The sequence below is a fragment of the Euleptes europaea genome, chromosome 6 (genome assembly GCF_029931775.1).
Source record: "Euleptes europaea isolate rEulEur1 chromosome 6, rEulEur1.hap1, whole genome shotgun sequence".
Classification (NCBI taxonomy): Eukaryota; Metazoa; Chordata; class Lepidosauria; order Squamata; family Sphaerodactylidae; genus Euleptes; species Euleptes europaea.
The window spans coordinates 104,921,120-104,940,962 of record NC_079317.1 but is presented as its reverse complement, the minus strand read 5'-3'; the positions used below and the strand labels follow the sequence as shown (position 1 = coordinate 104,940,962).

At 44.9% G+C, this 19,843-nt stretch overlaps 2 protein-coding genes across 2 annotated transcripts in view; both read right to left on the bottom strand.

Moving 5' to 3' along the window:
• Positions 1 to 18,072, bottom strand: part of RPS6KB2 (ribosomal protein S6 kinase B2) — a 32,539-nt gene extending 14,467 nt beyond the window's left edge. Inside the window, exons 1-10 of the mRNA XM_056850947.1 lie at positions 17,982 to 18,072; positions 17,697 to 17,731; positions 9,045 to 9,168; positions 3,764 to 3,832; positions 3,533 to 3,680; positions 3,305 to 3,362; positions 1,354 to 1,454; positions 1,160 to 1,250; positions 933 to 1,023; positions 354 to 461 (exon numbers count right to left, since the gene is read on the bottom strand). Of these exons, the coding sequence (XP_056706925.1) occupies positions 354 to 461; positions 933 to 1,023; positions 1,160 to 1,250; positions 1,354 to 1,454; positions 3,305 to 3,362; positions 3,533 to 3,680; positions 3,764 to 3,832; positions 9,045 to 9,168; positions 17,697 to 17,731; positions 17,982 to 18,056 (900 nt within the window). The 5' untranslated portion in view covers positions 18,057 to 18,072. The remainder of the gene's footprint in view (positions 1 to 353; positions 462 to 932; positions 1,024 to 1,159; positions 1,251 to 1,353; positions 1,455 to 3,304; positions 3,363 to 3,532; positions 3,681 to 3,763; positions 3,833 to 9,044; positions 9,169 to 17,696; positions 17,732 to 17,981) is intronic.
• Positions 1 to 19,843, bottom strand: part of CARNS1 (carnosine synthase 1) — a 211,244-nt gene that overhangs the window by 161,194 nt on the left and 30,207 nt on the right. The gene's annotated exons all lie outside the window — the stretch shown is intronic.

The window sequence follows — 19,843 nt, the reverse complement described above, 5'->3', positions numbered from 1 at the left end:
AGAGTGGTGTAGTGGTTAAGCATGTCAGACTAGTATCTGGGAGACCCAGGTCCGAATCCCCACTCGTGCCATGGAGGTTGGCTGGGTGATCTTGGGATAGTCGCACTTTCTCAGCCTAACCTACCTCACAGGGTTGTGGTGAGGACAACATGGAGGAGAGGAGAACGTTGTAAGCCACTTGGGGAAAAAGGCGGGGTACAAATGAAATTAAATAAATAAAAGTTCCTATAAATACTGGCTGCACATGACTTCATGGAAGTGGAAAAATACCCTGGGGGACACAGGAAGAGGGGGGAGAGATGAAACAGTTACAATTCAAGCTGCAGAGTTCTACTCAACCGACAGGCCTGTACCTTCTTCAGCAGGTCACGGGCATCTGGTGTCAAATAGGGTGGGAGCACCAACTTTCCCTTCAGGATTCTGTCAATGGTCTTCTTGCGATTCTCAGCTGTGAAAGGAGGCTGCAAGACATGGACACAGGGCTCAGCATAAACCCAAACTGAGGAAGAGGCTGCTTGGAACTGCAGGGGCACAGGAAAGGAATTGGAAAGCAACAAACCATGAAGGGGGGGGGTCACAACCATAGGTTCTTGACAGTGAAGAGTATAGCCAATGGGTTGCACTGAGCCCAGAGACAAAGACACAATCAAGGAAGGAACAGCACAAGGGGCCAAAAAAAAACTCTATGGGGTTTCCCAAACTTCTTTCTAGATAGCAATGACATTTTGCCTTTATTCAGCATATCTTGTTACTGGATTCGGACATTCTCCAATTTACAAAAGCCTCCTACTGAGCTGCCTCAGCAGAAGCATGACCCATCAACCACTGAGAACCATTTGGCCTATGATTCTTTTTCCCCACTCCCATCCCACGTTTTCACTTCTGCTACCACATTCGCCCCTGCCCTCGCAAACCACACAGGTGAGACTTGCCGATCCAGTGAGCATGTCATACATCAGGGCGCCAAGGCTCCACCAGTCCACTGCCCTGTTGTGGCCGCTGCGCATCAGTATCTCTGGGGCCCTGGTATATGGGGAAATGGCAAGAAAGAGGAAGTAATGTTTGTTTCACAGATACCACCAAACAGCTTCCTCTAGGGCAGAGGCCTATGCCAGGTGTGTGGATTTCCCAAAGTTGCTGAGGAGAACATGTCACTCACATGTACTCTATTGTGCCACAGAAGGTGTGGGTGACAGCCCCATCATGGATAGACTCCTTGCAAAGCCCAAAGTCTGTCAGTTTAATGTGCCCTGTAGAAGAGCAGAGATCCAGTTACGTCCCTGGCTAGTAAGAAGCATTTTCATCCCAAAGAAGCTCCCTTCCACTTTTGCAAACTGGGACACTTCTTCATACCTTGGTTGTTTAACATGATGTTCTCAGGCTTGAGATCCCGGTAGATGATGCCACTGGAGTGCAGATGGCCCAAGGCCAGGGTGATCTCACTCAGATAGAAACTGGAAAACAATACAGAAACAAAACAGATTCAGTCAACATCACAAACCACCCCACATAGTTCGGAATGTGCTCGACACCTCCTTGTATCAAAGGCAGCTCAATCCCAGAATCCAGAGAGCTAGCCAACAGAGGAAAGCCTGGTGCTTTTGAAAGAGAGATACAGGGGAGGATGATTGGCAAGATTAATCCATCTGTAGGAATGAAGGACTCAGCTAACAAGGGTAGAGGGATAGATGGGATTTTCCTGGGAATAACACTTCTGGGCTGGCAAATCAGGTTTGCTCTCTCCTTTAATCAGTGGGGACAAGGCCAGGCAGAAAAGCCACAATACATTCTTAACCTGAGGCTTACAATTCCTAAGAACACTTGCAGAATCAAATCCAGCTATCGCCTCTAACATACTTCAGCCACAAAATGTTAGCAATCCAATGGTTTAAGCTTTTGAGCACTACATTACCCCATTCCCTTCCACTTCCATCCCCCTCAGTTAATATGCTGTACAGATGAATCAGGATATGAAAAGCCACATGCATTTATGAGATTTGGCAGCCCACCACGTCAGGGCAAGTGGAGGCATGGCAACATGCTTCCTTACACAAACACAATGAACCTCTTTCACTGGTCAACAATGGGGAGAACTAGCTTATTTGGAAATGTTCACCATCCTCCCCCCCACCCCGCGGGCTTGGTAGTGGCTTTAGTCTTTTTACAGCCTCCACAGCTGCTTTACAGATTTTAAAATAGCCACTTGTTACCATCACAATGCAGCTAGTCCATGCATTAAAATATTAAAACACATTTTAAACATTACAAAGATGCTGTGCAAGCTGCTTTATGTGGGTTCACTCCGCAGTGCTCCTGCAGTGTTGCCGATTGCACTGCCCTTGGTCTGGTGGCAAGTCTGTGTCAAAGCCCCACACAGCTACAGGCTAGTAATTGTTACAGCTACTTGGGGGATCAACCACTTTACAATGGTCTTTAAAGGACAGCACAAGGAACAATAGCCAGAAACATCAGCAACACAACAAAGGCAAGTCAGGATGCATCCTTAAAGACTTGCCTTGGGTGCATAAACTGCAGAGTTATTCCCCTTCCCCCCTGATGCTACTAATAGATCAAGCTAGACTAGACTGGTCACCAAGATCATGTCAGTTTAGCCTATTGCTCTGAAGTGAGGCCTTCCAGCTGCCAGTTCTTCTCTGCAACACAATGCCTTCGCAAACTAAAGCACACCGGACAGATTAAGGGTTCACTAGAAGCACAGTACAGGAGGGCACAAAGTGCTGCATGCCAAAGCAACATGAACGATTCAAGGATTCGTTTAGCAAAGGTATCCAAAAAGTCCAGTGAGGTGTGCCACATGAGAAGAAAAGGTTAAGAGACAAAACAAAGAAGCTGCACCAGGGTCACTGTCCTATTTGATCAGGGTGGGGGGAGGGGATGATACCATAGGAACAAAGTCCCAGCACCCAGCCTGCTTGCCGTGGAGTTCCTTCCCTTTGTCCAGAGCCATCAAAGCATTTTCATTGAAGGGAGCTGGCCAGTTTATCACTGCTGCATTGTTACAATGGATTTGCTTTGGATTTTCAGACAATCAAGTCCCCCGCCCACCACCACCAATTTTCTTTTACAAGCTGGAAAAGTTGATTCAAGCTCCACTTCAGAAGCAGCTGCAAATGACATGAGGGAGCAAGCTGGAATGAAATGCCCAACGTATTCTCATCCCTAGTGTCTGTCAGGTAGGACAACGCTAGTAGCTTGCAGCTGATTCTTCTTTCCCCTATCCCCACTCCCATCCAAGATTAGTGTAAGAAGCAAGAGAAAGCTTGCAAGTGGTGTTTTCACTGACCAGGCCGTGTCCTCCAGGAAGATGCCTTCTCGTTCAAGCTGCATGAAGAGCTCCCCACCTAGAAAGCATAGAAGAATGAGAAATAATAAGCTGGCTCCAGCACAGCCTGCCATAACCCCAAGAACCCCATGGAGGGGATAAAAGGGTTATGGCAGATCTGCGGCCATGAAGAAATCACAAGAATGGCCCTCTTTTTTTACTAAACAAGGCTGATCACAGTTCCCGTACCACTGAGGCATTCCAAGATGAGGTAGAGTTTGCCACCAGTCTGGAAGGCATAGATGAGGTCCACAATGAAGGGGTGCTTGATGGCCTCTAGGATATTTCTCTCAGCCTTTGTGTGGGCTGTATCCTTGGCATTACAGGCAATCTTGGCCTGCAGGAGACACCCAGAGAGGATTATGGTCCCAAAAGGACATGTATTAGGGCACACAGAGCTCAAAGAGAAACATACCTTACCTTCTTTAAGACTTTCATAGCAAAAATCTTCCCAGCATTTGTTCCCTGCACTTTCCGTACCTGGAACACCTAAACCGGAAATGGAAGATGTAATCAAGCTCCGTATGCTGTAGAAGACTAGGAGAGGCACATGAGACTCCGCTCACTGAGACCCATTTCTTAGCTAGCCAACAATCAAAAGGCTTGAGGCTGTTGCATCTACTTCAGATAGGCAAATTATCCTTTTGGGGTAACAGGGCCCATTAAGAGAAGCCAGAGAAAGCAGCAAAACAGATTTTGTTCTCTGCCATTGTTCATGGCACTTATTCAGATTCCTCAACCATCACAAACATGTCAAGGACTAGAAAAAGAAATGAAAAAATGCAGGAGGAAATCCCCAAGTTCCCACTACCACCGCCACAAAAAAGATTTTAATGGAAAAACTGGGAAATACAATACATTTTCATATGTCTAATTTGTTCTACAATTAATATGCTATAACACCATGCAAGAATTTGAAGGGACATCTAATCTCCCTCTCCATCACTATTTCTCCTTTCCCTGAAAGCCCCCACAGACTCTCATCTTTTCCTTTTTTTCTCTCCTTCCACTCATCAGCCACACTACCTTTATCTACCCCGTCTTCAGCTTTCCTTCCTTTCCTCCCCCCACCCCCAAGCAGACTCTCCCTTGGAAAACTAGAGTAGAATTGTGTGGTGGAGAACCTCCAAGGACTTGCAATGGGCACCTCATTTCCCTCGTATACTTTTCCCCACACTATTTCCTCTTTCCCTCCTCCAGGCAACCTTTCCCTGCTACCTTCTCTCCTTCCCTTCCACACAACCACCTATCTTTTATCTGTCCCTCATCTTCAACTATATTTATTTCACTCTCCAAAATGGGGACCCAAAGTAGTTTACATCACTCTCTTCTCTTCCATTTTATCTTCACAATAACCCTATCGAGGAAGGTTAGGCTGAGTGCTTGTGATTGCCCAAGGTCACCCAGTTAGCTTCCATGGAATACCAGTGATGGATACCTGCCATCTCCAGTTAAAGGGAATAGGCAAGTGATGTGAAAGACCTCAGCCTGAGACCCTGGAGAGCCGCTGCCAGCCTGAGTAGACAACACTGACTTCAATGGACCAAGGGTCTGATTCAGTATAAAGCAGCTTCATGTGTTCATGTGGTATCAAGTCACTTGGTGGTTGCTACCAGGCCTGGCCTCAAAGAGTCCTTTCTGTGTCACGTTCCTGCCAGTTTTTCCAATGAGCCTGGGTGATTCAATTCCCCTGATCTCCCCGGGATGCCGGAATTAACCCCTGTTGAGGTAGTTGTAATCAAGCCTTGGTAGAATCCTTGCAAACAGTAAACCAACACCCCCCAAAAAAGATTTAGGCTTTTTTTTAAAGTATAATATAAAAGGTTCAGGTACAAACATAATTCAACATAAGTAAGTGTAGTAAAAATATTAACTTCTAACTCCTAATACTCACATACATGAAGATAAGCATAAGCAAAGTTTCAGGGAGATCCATCATGACTGGTTTCTGTGTGTGTGCGCATGCTGTCTCTTCCTGCTGGTCTTTATAGAAATGGGCTTCTCCCTCTCCTTTCCATTTGATCTGGCTACTGACAACTCAGGCTGAGATCCTTTGATACGCATAAGGCAATCACAGTCTTTTGAAGCAGAAGCTCTGTGACACTTTCTCATCCAGCAGGATGTTGTCTCAAGTTTGATGGATTGACCAAATGCTAACCAAACGCTAGATGTAATTGCTTGATCTGTTAAGATCGATTCATAGGAGGATGTCCATCTCGATACCGTGAAAGTTCAAAGCAGCCAAGTTCAAGTTAAAAGAAACCAAGGCTTGAAGGCTGGCAATACTGTTGTGATTGTCTAGCAATCCCCACAATAGCATTCATTTAATGTACAGGGCATTCATTTAAAGCTACAGGCTCTGGTTCTATTTTCTGTGGGGGTACCCTCCCAAAGTTTTTCCCCTTAAGATTTCAGGTATTTCTGCAAACTTGGGCCTTTTCAGGTTTGTGGAAAGATCTGTCTTGTCTGTTCATGGCTCTAGTCTCTAGATTTAAGTACCCTCAACTTTGACCATTCTGAGAATTATATATATGGACAAGCAGGGAGCCTGAAAGGGCTTGTGGGGTGCGTTTCATGTTCACCTCCCCCACTATTTCTTCTTTCCCCCTTTCCTATTTCATTCTACCTTTCCCACCCACCAGCCAACCTGCCTTTATCTGCACCCCTTTAGCCTTCCCTCCCCCTGGGAGACTCTACCTGGGAAAACTATGGTCTAGTTGAGCTGTGCCAACTGCCAGGATGGGCCCAGTTGTGTGGTGGGAGACCTACAAGAACTTGTGGGGGGTAGCACACTTCCTTTGTATCCCCTCCAATACTATGGCTGTTACCGCACTAGGTATTCCCAGCGATGTATTAAGAGTTTGGAAATGTTATAAAAAATACTGTTCGCACTTTCTGTGTATTCCCACCGATGTATTAAGAGTTTGTAACTGTTATAAAAAATACTGTTCGCACTTTGTTTGGCCCCTTTAGCTGTGAAGACGTCTTCCAACCATTTTTTAGCCGTAGTATCCAAAAACCCTTTTAAAGCGATGTTTTTCATAACATTTCCAAACTCTTGATACATCACCGGGAATACCTAGTGCAGTAACAGCCTATGTCCTCTTTCCCTCCTCTTGGCTGTCCCAATAGCCTAATCTTTCCCTGCTTTCTTCTCTCCTTCCCACCCATCAACCAACCAGCCTACCTGTTATCTGCCTCCCCGTCTTCAGCTATATTCATTTACTTCATTTACACCCCGCTTTTCTCCACAATAGGAACCCAAAATGTATGGAAAGTATATTATTTGGACAGAAACATATTCAGACATACTAGAGTAGAATATCTAAATATTGAATTAAGCTTTATAACAATGCATTACTGAACAGTTTAGTGTTTTAACTATCACATCATCAATATATCTACTTCTCAACATGGCAAAATCTGTGATACTTAAATCCAGAGATCAGAGCCTTGAACAGACATCAGATCTTTCTATAAACCTTAGAAAAGCCACAGGTTTGCAGAAAAATCTAAAATGTACAAAAATACATGGGGGGAGGGCTTAAAGAAGCAGTGACTATAGCTTAAAAAAAGAATGCCCTCAGTGGCTGTTGCTAAGCAACCACGACATTATTGCCAGCCTTGATTTCTGTCAGTAAAAGGAAAAAGGAGGGCTCTGTCCAGGACTGTTTTGGCCAGTGAAGAAAGATTTATGGGTCCAGGCCCAGCAGCAACCACCAGCAACTTGATACCACATGACTTATCCAGGCACAGCTGCTGGCTATTGTTCATCAGTAGTCACCCCACAAAAGCCAATATGAAGTAGTGGTTAGAGTTTGGGCCTAGGATCTGGGAAATCACTCTGCTATGGAAGCTCACCTGGGGCTAGTAACAAATTCTCAGCCTAACCTACCTCACAGGGTTATTGGGACTATAAAATGGTGGAGAAAGGTAGGGTATACATGAATTAAATAAATACAAATAAAAAATGTCAGACCACTGATCCATCTAGCTCCATCTACTCAATCACCTATTCTGTGGGATAGCAGCTCTCAATGTCTCAGTATAGAAATGTCTTTCCCCACTTGTTACCTGAGATCTTAGAACTAGATGCACCTGGGATTGAACTTGGTACCCTCTTCATGCAACACATGCGTTCTGCCACTGAGCCACAAAACCTTACTGGCCCCTCTGCTAGTATGATCCCACACTGCAGGGACATGTGTGTGCATCACTGATCAGTGAGGCCTTCTCAAAACATGCAATCAGATATGCATGAGAAGGAGGCCTCCATCATATCTACTTTCATATTCCATCTGGTAGCCCACAGGCAGTAGACTATGAGACATGAGTTGAACGGAAAAGAGAGCAAAAGATGAGTATCATCAGCATACCTATGGCACTATACACACCACTGATCAGAGGCTCAGTGCATGGAGTGGGGTAGGAATGGACCTCTGTGGGACCCAACGAAAAACTTCAGGATTGCCACATTCAGGGACCTCCATATTAAGAGTAATTCTGTCCTCAATCATTCCACTACCATATTACCATTGATAAACGTTTACATAAAGATCTATCAAGGTAATCAGAGTGAAAGTACTCCTACTGATCTCTAAGAGAAGATCTCTGGATGAAGTCACAGCCTAATTACATGGCCAGGCTAAAATCCAGGTCTAAGTGTCTTAACAGTAAATTCTATAAATGGGTGAAGCTGATAAGAAGTTACCTGGCCAAAAAGGGAAGGGTGGAGATAGAAAGATAACTGGATGGAGACTGGACAACCATGTTTGGTTTCTAGAGAAGTGTGTTGAGGTAATGTGGCAATATAGCCTCCCTCAGTTATGCATAAATAATCCCAACCAGTTAAGAACCCTGCTTCTCCCTACTGTCTTTAATAAGTGTTTCACTTAATAGCTGTTGTCCTGATGCCCCTAAGCACACCTTACATGCTGCCAGCTCAAGTTTACAGAAATAGATTCAAATTAAACCAGACACCTTCAACACTCTGAATTTTGACCTAGAGCTTAACTTGATAACTACATACACACACCCGCCTGTTTTTGTTTTTTTTTAAAGTAATTTTATGCAGGTCAAAGTGAACATGGGCTGGCTATTTTTTCAGTGACAAAACTGGCACTTAGATTGAATTCACCCATTGGAATAGCACTTTTGGACACCCGTTTGTAGCTATGATGGAAATGGAAGCAAGATTTCCCCCCAATGGCATTAAAATAATCTGTGTTTGGATCAGTGGAACATATTAAGCGCTCTAAAGGTCTCTTCTTCTGTTTATGTATGGAAGAGCAGGCTGAAGTGGTACAGACCAGGCTGATCAACTCAGGCCATGCTAGATGAAAGGCAGGACAACTCTGTGCTCGGTCTCTCTCCTTTTAAAGAATAAACAACTCCACATGGCTGTTCTAAAGATTAGAGAAGTGACATTAGTGGCATTTAATTCTTTCCCCCTTCTCCATCTCCCCAAAGACACAATTAGCTGCATGGAGAGAACAAGGCAGATCTATACAATCTCACACATCATGTCTAGTTTGATAATGACAACTCTGTTTCTCTGTGTGGAAAGTTGTCAGTGGTACTTGCCTACCAAATTGCTCTATGAACCTCCAACATTTTTAGCACCCCAGCTAGGATTAAAAGCCAGTTATTCACACATCTTCAGTAGGGTTCAGATACTCCCAGCACATCAGCCATTGCTCACCTTGCCGTAGCCACCCTTGCCCAAAACGCGAAGGAGCTCAAAGCAGTGGGGCCCAATATGCTCCGAGCCATTGTTGACACTGCTCTCAGAGATTTCAATTTCTTCATAATGCCCTGGTATCAGGCTGGGGGAGAGAAAGGAGGGCAAGGCAGTTAAGGAGAACAGAGCTACTCCCAACAATTTGGGATTGCCAGTTTAAAAAAGAGAACATATGAAAGCTGCAGAGTTGTATTGTATATTCAATGAAAACAGGATAAAAGAAGCCCAATATCTTTATGAAGTTTTGACAATCTAGATGTACACCATAGGGGAGAAGGAAAATTCAAACATAGCTCACATGACTATATTGAAAGTGACTCTCCAGAAGGTTTGATGATGATGGAAATCACACTATAGTCTCTTGTCTTAAAGAAGTATTTGAATAGTACAGAAGTTAGGCATGTTCAGGCTCACAGTAGCACCCAATAGCTGTGTGCTCATGTGAACACTGCTAAAGGTGAAAAGTTACAACAATGGGGTAGCTATTAGTGGTAATAGTCATGGATAGATCAGTTCTCCGTTAATATAGCTAATCCTCATTTGAAAGCCATCGAAACTAGTAGAACCTCTATATATTCATCACCTTAATGCCCTGCTCGCTACCACCCCAGTGGCACATGGCTGGCTGCCACTGGAAGCAGCATGCTGTACTTCATGAACCTTGGTCTGCTCCAGCAAAACAATTATTGTGCTCTTAATCACTCTAAGATTAAAGGAATGTGTTAAAGGAATGAGGAAGTTCAGTCAATTTGAGCCACCTCAAGACAAAACTGGGGTGGCAACTTGGAACGAATAGAGAAGGCAGCCATAGCAATTATCCTTCCACAAAATCTTGTGCTGGAATACATTTTTGTCCATCTTTAAGGCTCCACTAGACACCTGTTTATTTTTGCTGCAACAGACTAACACGGCTAACCCTCTGAAGACATTAGCCCTTATTATTCATTCCATTCCTCCCTTTCAAAATCTAGACCGTATACTCCTCAGGGCAGGGAACCTGTTTTCTTTCTCATCCAACTCTTCAACATCTACACTGATGACAACATACAACCACCACCACTTCTAGAGGAAAGGAGTGTGCTTCCAAACACCAGGTGTTGGTAACAACAACCAGACAAACATCTGTCTATTATACCTTGCTACAACATTATAAATAATTTACTGTTGTTATTTTGTGAATGATGCATTGTACTCACAGGAATCAACAGGCTGACTACCGGTAGAGACACTGATCTGAGCGCCACGTTCCTCGGGAGCTCCCGAGGGACCCAAGAAACGTCCGAATTTGGGATGCAACCCTGCACCCGCCCCCCCCCCCCAGGTTCCTAAGCAGTGGACTGGGAAGCAAGACTACCCCTGCAGCCTTGAAGAGCGGTTTGACCCCCATTTTTTCTGAGAGAACTTCAGGAAGACTCTTGGAAACATTGGGTGCTGTCCCAACGGCATTGAGGGGAAATACAAAGCCGCGAACGTTTCCTTGGCATCAGGCTCAGATTTCCTCTATCTATTACCATCTAAGCAACTACATGGAAGCAAGAATACCTACTCTTCTAAAATCTAAGTTACAAGAACTCTTTAGTTTTACCTGGATTTGGAAGCTCTGAAGGATTGTTAAATACATCTATTAAATCCACGTCTCCTCACCTAATGTATAAATGACTCTTTGAAAACAAGAAAATATCTGATAAACCGGCAGGAACCTTATCAATTTTATCGGTGGGTAGACATAACAAACAGGATCTTTTGAAAGACGCTACAACTACCAATCAGATACTACAACGCAGAAAGGGGAGGGAGGAGAAGATTCCCCCCCACCCCAGTGGTGACGTCTTTCCGACTTAAGTAGGTCCTCCAGCCACGTTTTCACTAGAAGCAACTTATCTTGGAGAACCGGAAGACAGTAAGAAACTTGTTGCTCTTTACGGCGTCTAATACCATCGCAGTATCATTGATCGTGGGACCGGAAGTGTGTCTCCCTTGTGCAACTGGCAAATATCTCCCAAGTTCCTGGATATCAAGAGGAGGTAACGGAAGGTCCACGATCTTGCAACTTCCTGCATATATCCTGTTTCCAGAAGCATCTCCGTGCTAGAGTGTCTCCAACTCGATGGTATTCCAATATTAAAGTACTACCCACAATACAAGAACCTTGCCAACTATTTACAAACTTTTTTTTTTTGGTGTATCTGTCTGGACTTTACCAACTAAGCTTTAACAGAATTTTTAAAAGTAGCAACCATGGAACGTGCGATTAATCAGCTGGATCAACTATTTGATATGATAAACTCTCAACATCAATCTATCAACCAAAAATTGGACATCATCTTAGACGAACTTAAAGATATAAACAGCCAAGCTACTACAATGAAGCCAGATGTGGGAGCAGTGGACTTTTTAACTGAGAAGACGGCTGAAGAACAGAAAAATTCTATAAAGGAACAGGAAAGCCATGATAAACAACCAGAGGCTGTATACCTTCAAGAAGAGGCTGCAATAGATCAGCTGGCCACAATGGATCTGAATGTGACACAGCTCAGCTGTTTGTCCGCCACAGCTCAGCTGTTTGTTGGGCCCCGCCTGTCTTCAGTTTGAACGGGGAGGCTGTGGCCGAGCACCTTGCCACGTCCCCCTCCTCTCAGCTGAGCTGCAGCTCAGCTGTTTGTCAGGGCCCGCCCGTCTTTACTTTGGACCGGGGAGGTTGTGGAGCACCTTGCCACGCCCCCCCCTCAGCTGAGCTGCAGGGCAGCTCAGCTGTTTGTTGGGGCCCGCCCATCTTCAGTTTGGGGCCCCGCCTGTCTTGTTTCTTCCATTCTGCTTTCCTAGGTATTACCACATTGATTGCTCTGCCTTTTTTCTTTTTATCCCTGCTTACTCTGTCAGCTTCTCATCATCCCTTACCATCCAACTGACTCTCTTCACCCCATTCCAACTGCCTTTTCAAACATCAACACTGTTTTTTTCCCCTTATAGAATTTTAACCGCCGTGCTGACTCACCTATATATCTAATTCTGAACTTGGTCCCAGGGTGCAGCTGTTTTAAAAAGGCCCTTTACAGAGACAACAAGGTACTAACTTCTCAGCTGAACCCTCCCCTCCACACCAGGTACAATTATCTCCTAGCAAGGAAAGAAGACAGAAAAAGATTTGTCTACCAGGAACAATAGCCACCCAGTTGGGGAGGCCATTTTTAATTGGGAAAATGAAGAAAGTTAATATCCTCCCAGCCCAGTGTGGTCTGTCCCTATGGCTGCATTTTAGGGTGAAAAAACCATGTGGAGATCTAGTAATGGATCTTCAACCTAATGCGTGGTTTGGCCTTTAGTCCTCTTGGTTTCAGTCTGAGAGCTAAATAGAAGAAAATACTTTTCTCCCCTTGAAATCTATGGAATTCAGAAGTACTTGAGGAGCTGGGGGTGGGGGACATGGTTCAACGGTAGAACACCTGCAGTGAGTAGACAGTACTGACCTTGATAGACAAAGGTCCATGAAGCTTCAGGTGTCCCATGTGGCTGGTACTACAGTGGCTTTGTTCTCAGACGTGGGCCATATCTTTGACCCTCCTGTCATGCCAGGATGTATCTCTGTCTGTCTACCTAGCTTCCCCCAAGCCTCATTTCTAGAAGAAATTTCCAACTCTTTCTAGAACAAATTATCTGCTGCCAGTTTTCAAATTTCACTGTGCATAGCAAAACATGGTAAGCCCCTCTCTGATGGGGATATTATCAAAACAGCCATGTTGTCTGGGAGTAATTCCCTTTTTCATGATTTCCCAAACAAGGATAAAATTATTCAATGCATCTCTGAGATGCCACTTAGCAGAAATACTGTTAAAGATAGAGTCCAGCGCATGGCAAGTGATGTTAGTCAGCAGCTCACCACTGACTTACAAAAGGCAGCTTGTTACTCCATGTGCTTGAATGAAAGCACAGATATAAATAATCATGCAAGGCTAGCAGTAATTTTGCGTTATGCTGTTGGTGACATCATGAGAGAAGAGCTGGTGAAACTGGTGTCTTTGCCTAAAAGAACACAAGGGATAGATATCTACAGTGCTGTGATGGAGGCTTTTTTGTCACAAGACATAAGACCAGAAAAAGTGGTTTCAATTACTAGTGATTGGGCACCTTCTATGGTGGGGGCAACATCAGGTTTCATACAATTCTTTGTTAAAGAAACAAAACATCAAGTCATTCAGTTCCATTGCATTATACATCAAGAACCTCTTTGTGCCAGGGACAGCAGCAAAAAATTTGATGATGTCTTCAAAGATGTCACAAAAATGGTGAATTACATCATGGCTTGGGCTCTGAATTGTCGACAGTTTCAAGCACTTCTTGTGGAGGTTCAGGCACAGTATAATTGTCTACTTATGTACAATAATGTCCGGTGGCTGAGCAGAGGACGAGTCCTGGAGAGATTTGTAGCCTGCTTGGATGAAATTAGGCTGTTTATGAATGAAAAAGGGCAGGAATATCCACAGCTCACTGATATGGCCTGGCTTATCAACCTCATGTTTTTTACAGATTTTACACAACACTTCAATGTACTGAACAAACAACTACAAGGCGTAGGGAAAACAGCAGACAGGATGTTTTGTGATATCAAAACATTTGAGAGAAAACTGCAGGTTTTTGAAAGAGACCTTGAAAGTGGGCAGCTGAAATATTTTCCAAAACTAAAAATGCATTTAGAAAATTATACAACATTTGCAGACAATCCTACAAGTCATCAGGAAATCTACAAGGAATTTTCTAGTATTGTAGCAGCTGCACAGGTGAATTTTAGCAACAGATTTTTACAGTTCCGTAAGATGGAGACAACCCTGTGTTTTCTTACTTCTCCAGATAAAGCCAAATTTGAAGAACTGCCTACACTGGTTAGATTTAGAAAATCTGGAAATGGAGCCAATAGAATTTCAAGAAAGCTCTTATCTGGAAAAATAAATTCTATGACCTGTGTGAAACACTTGAGAAGATAGAAGGGATGACAAAGGATAGCACAGTTAGTTCTGAAAACGAAATCCTTAAAGTGTGGAATTCTCTGCCAAATAATTTTAAGTCAATGAAAGCACTTGGGATTGCTTTCCTTACTTTGTTTGGATCATCTTATGCTTGTAGGCAGCTGTTTTCAGCTTTGAAGTATATCAAATCTGACACCAGAAACAGACTAACAGATTACCTGAGTGCTGCATGTGTTGCTCTCAAATTTACAAAGTATGAGCCAAGGGTGGACAAATTATCAGCATGCACACAACAGCAAAAATCACATTAATTGTTCAAAAGCATGCCAAATGCAAACTTTTACCTTTCAATAAAAAGTTGTTTGTATCATTGAAAGCTCTGTTATTGTGTTTTTACGGCAAAAGATATTAATGTATGAGTTGTTTTTTCTAAACTAAAACCTCAGTATTCAGGTTAAATTGCCGCATTATCACTCGGCGATAAATAAGTGGGTTTTGGGTTGCAGTTTGGGCACTCAGTCTCTAAAAGGTTCGCCATCACTGATCTATACTAAAGAGAATATAGGTTTATCGTTGGATGGAGGAAGATGTAGGGGAAGTTTTCTTTTTTCTTCTTTTTATATTGAATATACTTTCAACAACAATATGTGTTCTTTTTTATAATTGTTATTATTTGTAGAAATGTATATGTTTATTTGATTTAGAAAAACAATAAAATTATTTTTTTTTAAAGGAGTCAACAGGCTGAAGATGGAGGGGGGTGCTATAAATATTCCAAATGAATAAATAAGTGTTCATGGTATCAGTTCCCCAGAGGCACCTGCTTGGTTGTTACTGGACACAAACTCTGAATGGGTGAGTGGAGAAGTTTACATCGGGACCACAAAACGCAACATACAAACAAGGATAAAAGAACATGAAAGATACTGCAGACTTGGCCAACCTGAGAAATCAGCAGTGGCTGAACATGGACTGACACAAACAGGACACAGGGTCTTATTCCAAGACACTGAAAGACTGGACAATTCTACCAACTATTTTGTCAGATTGCACAGAGAAGCCATTGAAATTCATAAACATCAGCACAACTTTAACAGAAAAGAGGAGAGTTTAAGAATGAATAAGGCTTGGCTTCCTGTTCTGAAAACCTCCAGACTAACAAAGACAACAGTCCACAATAGCCATGCAGATTAGCCTTGGATTACACACATTAACAGATCACTTCAGGATACAATGGTTCCATATTAACATACCATACCCTCATTAGCACATTATCTTGATACTTACAGGACAATGATTAGCACATTACTTTTGCAGGACAGTACTCAGCTCAAACCCAACCCCTTTCTGACTATATATTACTCTTCCTACACACTTGACACTGAGACACTGTCCTTCAGTGTTACTCCTCTGAAGATGCTGGCCACAGCTGCAGGCGAAACGTCAGGAAAGAAAATACCAAGACCACGGTCACACAGCCTGGATAACCTACAAGAACCAATGAACTCTGACCGTGAAAGCCTTCCACAATATTCTGAATGGGTTGATCACTCTTGGATAGGTTCTTTGCTTTACACTGGCCTCTCCTGGTAATTTCTCTCCACGGTCCCTTTTCTATTGCTAAAACGTAAGTATAAACACAGCTGCTTTCGCTAGACACGTGGTGGATCTGACCAAGCAAGGCCTGACTCACGAAAACTTGTGTGCTGGTGTAAATTTTGATGGGTAGCCGTGTTAGTCGGTCTGTAGCAGAAGAAAAGAGCAAGAGTCCAGTAGCACCTTCAAGGCTGACTCGCGGAAGCTCCTACCCTGCTATAAATTTTGTTAGAGTCCAGTAGCACCTTAAAGACTACCAAACATATTTTCTGGTAGGGTATGAGCTTTTGTGAGCCACAGCTCCCTTCTTCAGATACAGCTAGAATGTGAATCCATCGGTCTTTAAAGAATATTTTCTGGCAGGGTAGGAGCTTTTGTGAGCCACAGCTCCCTTCTTCAGATACAGCTAGAATGTGAATCCATCGGTCTTTAAAGAATATTTTCTGGCAGGGTAGGAGCTTTTGTGAGCCACAGCTCCCTTTTTCAGATACAGCTAGAATGTGAATCCATTGGTCTTTAAAGAATATTTTCTGGCAGGGTAGGAGCTTTCGTGAGCCACAGCTCCCTTCTTCAGATACAGCTAGAATGTGAATCCATCGGTCTTTAAAGAATATTTTCTGGCAGGGTAGGAGCTTTCGTGAGCCACAGCTCCCTTTTTCAGATACAGCTAGAATGTGAATCCATCGGTCTTTAAAGAATATTTTCTGGCAGGGTAGGAGCTTTCGTGAGCCACAGCTCCCTTCTTCAGATACAGCTAGAATGTGAATCCATCGGTCTTTAAAGAATATTTTCTGGCAGGGTAGGAGCTTTCGTGAGCCACAGCTCCCTTCTTCAGATACAGCTAGAATGTGAATCCATCGGTCTTTAAAGAATATTTTCTGGCAGGGTAGGAGCTTTCGTGAGCCACAGCTCCCTTCTTCAGATACAGCTAGAATGTGAATCCATCGGTCTTTAAAGAATATTTTCTGGCAGGGTAGGAGCTTTCGTGAGCCACAGCTCCCTTCTTCAGATACAGCTAGAATGTGAATCCATCGGTCTTTAAAGAATATTTTCTGGCAGGGTAGGAGCTTTCGTGAGCCACAGCTCCCTTCTTCAGATACAGCTAGAATGTGAATCCATCGGTCTTTAAAGAATATTTTCTGGCAGGGTAGGAGCTTTCGTGAGCCACAGCTCCCTTCTTCAGATACAGCTAGAATGTGAATCCATCGGTCTTTAAAGAATATTTTCTGGCAGGGTAGGAGCTTTCGTGAGCCACAGCTCCCTTCTTCAGATACAGCTAGAATGTGAATCCATCGGTCTTTAAAGAATATTTTCTGGCAGGGTAGGAGCTTTCGTGAGCCACAGCTCCCTTCTTCAGATACAGCTAGAATGTGAATCCATCGGTCTTTAAAGAATATTTTCTGGCAGGGTAGGAGCTTTCGTGAGCCACAGCTCCCTTCTTCAGATACAGCTAGAATGTGAATCCATCGGTCTTTAAAGAATATTTTCTGGCAGGGTAGGAGCTTTCGTGAGCCACAGCTCCCTTCTTCAGATACAGCTAGAATGTGAATCCATCGGTCTTTAAAGAATATTTTCTGGCAGGGTAGGAGCTTTCGTGAGCCACAGCTCCCTTCTTCAGATACAGCTAGAATGTGAATCCATCGGTCTTTAAAGACCGATGGATTCACATTCTAGCTGTATCTGAAGAAGGGAGCTGCGGCTCACGAAAGCTCCTACCCTGCCAGAAAATATGTTTGGTAGTCTTTAAGGTGCTACTGGACTCTGGCCCTTTTTGACTACTGCAAACAGACTAACACGGCGACCCACTGTGAAATAAATTTTGTCAGTTTTTAAGGTGCCTCTGGACGCTGGGCCGGGAAGGGGTGGCAGCTGCTCATTTCGCCCGCTTCTCGGGGAGGAACCAGCCGCGACCCCTGAGGGGCCAGGAGCTTCTCTCTCCCCAGGGGCCAGGCTGGTGGGTGGGTGGGTGGGGGGGGGAGAGGTCACGAGGAAGCGAGTCCACAAAGACCAACTCAGGCCAGGCGAGGGGAGGGGGGCACGAGGCGCCTGTACTCACTCCGGGCCGCTGAGGCGCAGATCCGGGTCCGCCTCCTGGGGTCAGGAGAAGAGAGGGAGAGGGAGAGAGAAGAGAGGTCAGGGCGCGCGGTGGGTTAACGCCAACCGCCGAACCCAACCGCCCAGCCCAACCGCCCAGCCCAACCGCCGAACCCACCCGCCCAACCGCCCACCCGTCAGGCAGGGAAAGAGCGAGGCCGGCCGGCCGACGCGTGAAGAGAAGGGGGGGGGCGCTGGGCGCTCGCCGGCTTGAGCCCACCCCTTTCCCCTCCACCATTCGCCTCACCGCGGCCCCCAACTCTGGCTCCTCCCCGTCGCTCCCCTCCTCCGTTTCTAGGTCGATGTCGAAGACGCCGGCCATAGCAGGGGAGCCCGGATGACCCGCAGCCCGCCGAAGGCCCGCCTCTTTCCCTGACGCTGATCTCCCGCGACGACGCCGTCGCGGCCAGCCGCTTCCCCGGGCGGGACGGCCTTAGAGGTAGAACCAGAAAGCGAGGCGGTCGCAGGAGGTCTCCACACTTCCGGTCTGAAGTGGAGGGCGGGTTCCCTTGGCGGTGTAAGAAGCGCCCCTCCGGGCGGGGGGTGGGGGGAGACATTAACCCTCTGCTTTAACGTATCCGAAGAAGGGGTGACGCCTGAACGTTCAAACGGAAATAAACGTGCTTAGTCTGCAAGGTGGCCCTGGACTATTGCTTTATTTCCCCCTGATGTGACCGCCTGGTCGCTGCCTCTCGATGTTCATTTCTTTCATTGATACCCTGCCTGTCTCCCCAGTGAGGAGGGCGAGGTTATAAATTCAATAAATAAATAAAACGGGGACCCGAGGCAGCTTTCGCCACTCTCCTCTATTTTATCCTCACAGCAACCCTATCTTATATTTTAGTGGTGACGAATGATTATCCATCACATGGAGTCTGATGGTATGATATTTCAACCTGCCAGTCATGGATGATGGAGCCCTTGGGGAAGGAGGCCATCTCACTGAGGTAGGGGGATGTGGTACCTTAGAAGGGACCTCTTCCTTGGTGGATGAACAGATATCCTCTCGTACCGAGGATGTGCCTCAGAGGGGAGGGGGGCTTTTTGTAGTGGGGGATTCAATCCTTAGGAATGTAGATAGCTGGGTTTCTGGCGGGTGCATGGACTTGCCTGCCTGGTGCGAAGGTTGCAGACATTACCCTATAACACCCACAACCATAGCAAAGATCAAATCCAGCATGTGGCCTGCTTGATGTATGGGACCTGATACAATCTGAGAGAGTCCCAGTGTTGCTATGGATGACACCAGGTCCGAAGACGAAGTGGTCTCTGCATTGATGTTGAAATCCCCTAGTACCATCAACCTGAGATATCTGGACTTTATTGAATGCATTGATCTGAGTTGACTGGGTGCATTGTATGATGCACACAGGAACATGCATCTGTATCTGGGCTCTGGGACCACCAAAGGACCAGTGTGATATAGTTGTTAAGAGTGTTGGACTAGTATCTAGGAGAACAAGTTTAAAATCCCCACTTGTGCCACAGAAGCTTGCTGGGTGACTGGGCCAGTCACACTTTCTCAGCCTAACCTACCTCACAGGGTTGTTGCAAGGATAAAATTGGAGGAGAGGAGAATGATGTAAGCCATTCTGGTCCCCATTGGGGAGAAAGGTGGGATATAAATTAATTAAATAAATTAGTTATGCAACTACTACCCACAAATACAACTAGATGATCTGTTTGGGCCTTTCGGAGCTTGAGATGTCTATTGTGTTAGGAAACGTTCAGAAATACAATGAACAGAATAAGAACAACCCCGCTGGGTTTGATTGAAAGTCCATCTTGTCTTGCATCCTGTTTCCTCATCAGCTGGATCCTTCCACCAAAGGGGCATGCAGATAATAACCCCAACCTGCTGCCCCCACCCCCAGCAACTACAGTGCAATCCTAAACAGAGTTACACCCTTCTAAGACCAGAAGGGTGTAACTCTTCTTAGGATTGAAGTAGAGGCATACTGCAATCCATTTAACTGTTGCAGTTCTTCTTGAACAGCTGGATATTATGTGTTAGAATTTTCTCCTGTGGAAACATTCTCCGTGCATAGATTGATCTTGCTGTATAGCTCTCATTTGCAAGAACCGATCAAAGCTGAAAAGGTGACCCTC